At 59.6% G+C, this 4,561-nt stretch overlaps 1 protein-coding gene across 2 annotated transcripts in view; it reads right to left on the minus strand.

Annotated features, from left to right (window-relative positions):
* Positions 1-2,742: 2,742 nt before the first annotated feature.
* The window catches only part of LOC106724530, a 7,765-nt gene continuing 5,946 nt past the window's right edge, over positions 2,743-4,561 (minus strand). The window contains exon 2 of one of the 2 annotated variants that reach the window (XM_014532258.1): positions 2,743-4,492. In XM_014532258.1, the coding sequence (XP_014387744.1) occupies positions 3,584-4,492 (909 nt within the window). In that variant the 3' untranslated portion in view covers positions 2,743-3,583. Of the gene's footprint in view, positions 4,553-4,561 lie in introns of both variants that reach the window. The other variant, XM_014532257.1, reaches the window with a different exon arrangement.

Consider the following 4,561-nt stretch of genomic DNA (forward strand, 5'->3'; position numbering starts at 1 on the left):
GGAGGAGGAGGGCACAGGTGGAGGAGGAGGAGGGCACAGGTGGAGGAGGAGGAGGGCACAGGTGGAGGAGGAGGAGGGCACAGGTGGAGGAGGAGGAGGGCACAGGTGGAGGAGGAGGAGGGCACAGGTGGAGGAGGAGGAGGGCACAGGTGGAGGAGGAGGAGGGCACAGGTGGAGGAGGAGGAGGGCACAGGTGGAGGAGGAGGAGGGCACAGGTGGAGGAGGAGGAGGGCACAGGTGGAGGAGGAGGAGGGCACAGGTGGAGGAGGAGGAGGGCACAGGTGGAGGAGGAGGAGGGCACAGGTGGAGGAGGAGGAGGGCACAGGTGGAGGAGGAGGAGGGCACAGGTGGAGGAGGAGGAGGGCACAGGTGGAGGAGGAGGAGGGCACAGGTGGAGGAGGAGGAGGGCACAGGTGGAGGAGGAGGAGGGCACAGGTGGAGGAGGAGGAGGGCACAGGTGGAGGAGGAGGAGGGCACAGGTGGAGGAGGAGGAGGGCACAGGTGGAGGAGGAGGAGGGCACAGGTGGAGGAGGAGGAGGGCACAGGTGGAGGAGGAGGGCACAGGTGGAGGAGGAGGACACAGGTGGTGGGTCCCCATGAGCCCGAGGGGAGCAGCCCCTTTCTTGTCCTCTGTGTTTATGTGCAGAACGTGGCTCATGGTTTAAGAGCTTCCTACAGGCCCCCCAGGACGGCCCTGTCTGTCCAAAAGCTGTCCTTGTCATCGTTGTTGGAGGTGGGGCTCCTCTTACCGGGTAACAGCCAGATGCAGAGGGGCCACACTCACTCAGCCTCACCGGAGGCCTGGCCGGCGTGGGGGGAGATTGTAGTTGAGGCTGTTTTTAGCTGGTAGGCTCCTCCCCCTGCCAGCACCAAACATAAGAAGTTTTCACTGTGTTTTCCTGAGAAACAGGATCATAAGAAGCCTTACTGAATTTAGCTCATCGCGCAGCCCGGGATGGTGGTGTGAATGTATGGAGAATGATGTATTGACTCATAGTAAGTGCTCAATTAACACTAAATTAACTTTTTTGCCATTTGTGTTTTTTCTGTGTTGCCACTCCCGAACCCCTGGTAACCATATCGAGGGGAGGCGGGGCCGGTGAAATCATGTGCCTCTGAGGCCTGCACAGGGTGGTGAGCTGGCGGAGAGGAGTTCCTGGAGAACCACTGAAAGTCAGTGTGAGGGGAGGCTCCCATTGTCTTTTCTTATTGGGTGGCCTCACCCACTTCTCAAAACATCTTTCACAGCCCTTTAGATTTCCAGAGCGCCCTCACGTGCGGTTTTATTTTATCCTGAAAACCACAGGAATGAACTAGGGTTCACGTTGCCAGATAAGGAGCCTGTTTGCAGATAAGGAGCCTGAGGACAGGAGGTCTGGCTTATCTGCCAGGGTTGGGAGGCTGGGTAGAGAGAACCAGGACAGTGGGCAGGCTTCCTTGCAGTTTTTTCTATGTAAACAGTGTTTAATCTCCTCCCTGTCTCCCCCCAGAATGCTGGGTGCTGTCACTCATTGGAGAATTGAGGCTCAGGGGACAGAGGCGGTGCCGTGAGGGGGGACCAGCGCCCCCCTCCCCCACCACCTCACTGCACCCTTGGGCAGGCCTTTGATTTTTCAATGTCCCGGTTCCCTTCTGCACAAGACAGACCTGCAAAAGGACGGGCGTCGCCTCCTCATCTGGACTGAACTTGGGGAGAGTTGTGATTCTCGTTGTATCTGAGGGGTTCTCCATCAGACCAGCAGGTGAGAGAGAGAAAGAGAGAAAGAGAGAAAGAGAGAGAGAGAGAGAGAGAGAGAGAGAGAGAGAGAGAGGGAGAGAGAGAACAGAAATTTACATTTGCTTAGGTCAGCTATTTGATTTTCAAGAAGTTCTTCTGGGACTGCAAGTCTGCACCCTGTGGGGCAGGCCAGCGGCTGAGGCCGGGAGCGCCTCCTGGTGGTGGTCGGGCAGAAGGCCTCCCCTGGAAGCAGGGGGTCTGGCTTTGAAGGCCTCAGCCAATCAGATGAGGCCATACCTGTTACTGAAGGGCCTCTCCTTCCCTTAACTGTGAACTGGCTGTCAATTTCAGCCACAGCTACAGGATCCCGTCACAGAAACATCTAGACAAGCCTTTGACCACACATCCCGGCCCCACGGCAGCCACGCGACACGTCGGGTCAGCCGTGGCTGTGGGAGCTGCCTCCTGCACCCGGCGTCCGTGACACACCATCACGACTGTGGTGTGTGTCCCTGTGGACAAAAGACATAAGTTGCACAGGAAACTATGGCTAAGTATGTTCCATCCTGAAGACGGAGAGGGCGGCCCCCTCAGATGGCCTCCCACGGGGTCCCCAGGGCCCTGCTGCTCCACCCTGGCACCCACGTGCCCAGGTGGCGTCCCTGCAGCAGTGACCATGATGATGGGCCGTCTGAAGCTGGGAGGGGGCCACCACCCTCTTTCCTGAGGGTTTCACATTTTCAGCCTGTTCTGGGGCCGAGTTCCTAACTGCCCCCTGTTCAGGGGAGGGCCTTTCTCCTCACCTGGGCAGCCCCGCCTCAGCGCGTGGGGGCCAGCAGCTTCCTGCAACACCCCGACATCACTGGCCTCGCATTCATCTTGCTCCCAGGCCACTGCGTGCGGTATGGCGGTTCTCTGCACCCCGCTCTAGCCGGTGCCTCCACCTCCGTCAGCTCTCAGGGCTTTCACAGTTACAAAAACAAGAGACATATGATCTCAGTTCTAAATCCAGACCAGTACAGAAGTCATAAGAACACTGACATTGGGTGAGTCTACTTGTAAGTTCTTCCTTATCTTGTTCCTAAATGGGCTAGATTGCCAGAGGAGGTGATGAGTTCCCCGTCACTAGAGGCATTCAATCCAAGAGGCAGTAGTTCAAGCAAGATGAGGCTGAACTAAAATAACCCGAGGGTAAGAGGGAGAGGCTGCACATGGCCTGGTGCTCATGGCTCTGAGAGGTCAGCACAGGACGGGGTTTGAGCGTGGGGGTGAGGGTTCCCAGGACCTGACGTGCCCATGCACTTCTGAGTCCTCGAAGATGACAATGAAATCAGCAGAAGATCCAGATGAGGAGCTAAGATTTAAGCAGGTCCTGGCAGTGCCTGTGGCCCAGGGGAGCGAGCGCAGGCCTGGACGGGTGGGAAGGGCTGGCCCTAGCCCCTCAGAGAGGGTCCCTGTCTTTGTCCACTTGTCAGAAAAATCATGTCACTCCAGTTCTGTTGGCCACGGAGAACGTGGGGGTGGGAGGTTGGGACTTTCACCTGCACAGGGCAGACCCCTCTGCTCCCGGGGGTGAGGATGCGGCTGAGCAGGACAGATGCCTGGGCCCAGGAGCAGGAGCAGATCCTACCGCCTGCACCCCGAGGCCCCGCACGTCTGGCTCGTTCCTGCCGTGGCGGAGAGAGGCCTCTGGTGCTCAGGCCCAGCTCAGCACTGTGGACACCTGTTCCCAGGCCACCGAGAACCTGGCCTCCTGGTGAGCTGCTCTGGGGCTGGTGCTTGCTGAGGGTCAGGGGATGGCGAGTTAGGAGGGTTTTTTTTGCTGAAGCATAAACAGCAGGGTCCACACTGGTTCCGGCCTGAGCTTCACAGCATCCGACCCCCAAGCACAGCGCCTTTGACCCGACCACAGCGCCTTTGACCCGACCACAGCGCCTTTGACCCGACCACAGCGCCTTTGACCCGAACACAGCGCCTTTGACCCGACCACAGCGCCTTTGACCCGACCACAGCGCCTTTGACCCGACCACAGCGCCTTTGACCCGACCACAGCGCCTTTGACCCGACCACAGCGCCTTTGACCCGACCACAGCGCCTTTGACCCGACCACAGCGCCTTTGACCCGACCACAGCGCCTTTGACCCGACCACAGCGCCTTTGACCCGACCACAGCGCCTTTGACCCGACCACAGCGCCTTTGACCCGACCACAGCGCCTTTGACCCGACCACAGCGCCTTTGACCCGACCACAGCGCCTTTGACCCGACCACAGCGCCTTTGACCCGACCACAGCGCCTTTGACCCGACCACAGCGCCTTTGACCCGACCACAGCGCCTTTGACCCGACCACAGCGCCTTTGACCCGACCACAGCGCCTTTGACCCGACCACAGCGCCTTTGACCCGACCACAGCGCCTTTGACCCGACCACAGCGCCTTTGACCCGACCACAGCGCCTTTGACCCGACCACAGCGCCTTTGACCCGACCACAGCGCCTTTGACCCGACCACAGCGCCTTTGACCCGACCACAGCGCCTTTGACCCGACCACAGCGCCTTTGACCCGACCACAGCGCCTTTGACCCGACCACAGCGCCTTTGACCCGACCACAGCGCCTTTGACCCGACCACAGCGCCTTTGACCCGACCACAGCGCCTTTGACCCGACCACAGCGCCTTTGACCCGACCACAGCGCCTTTGACCCGACCACAGCGCCTTTGACCCGACCACAGCGCCTTTGACCCGACCACAGCGCCTTTGACCCGACCACAGCGCCTTTGACCCGAACACAGTGCGTTTGACCCGACCACAGTGCCTTTAACATGACCCCAGCACCTTTGACCC

Source organism: Myotis brandtii, unplaced genomic scaffold, assembly GCF_000412655.1.
Source record: "Myotis brandtii unplaced genomic scaffold, ASM41265v1 scaffold868, whole genome shotgun sequence".
NCBI lineage: Eukaryota > Metazoa > Chordata > Mammalia > Chiroptera > Vespertilionidae > Myotis > Myotis brandtii.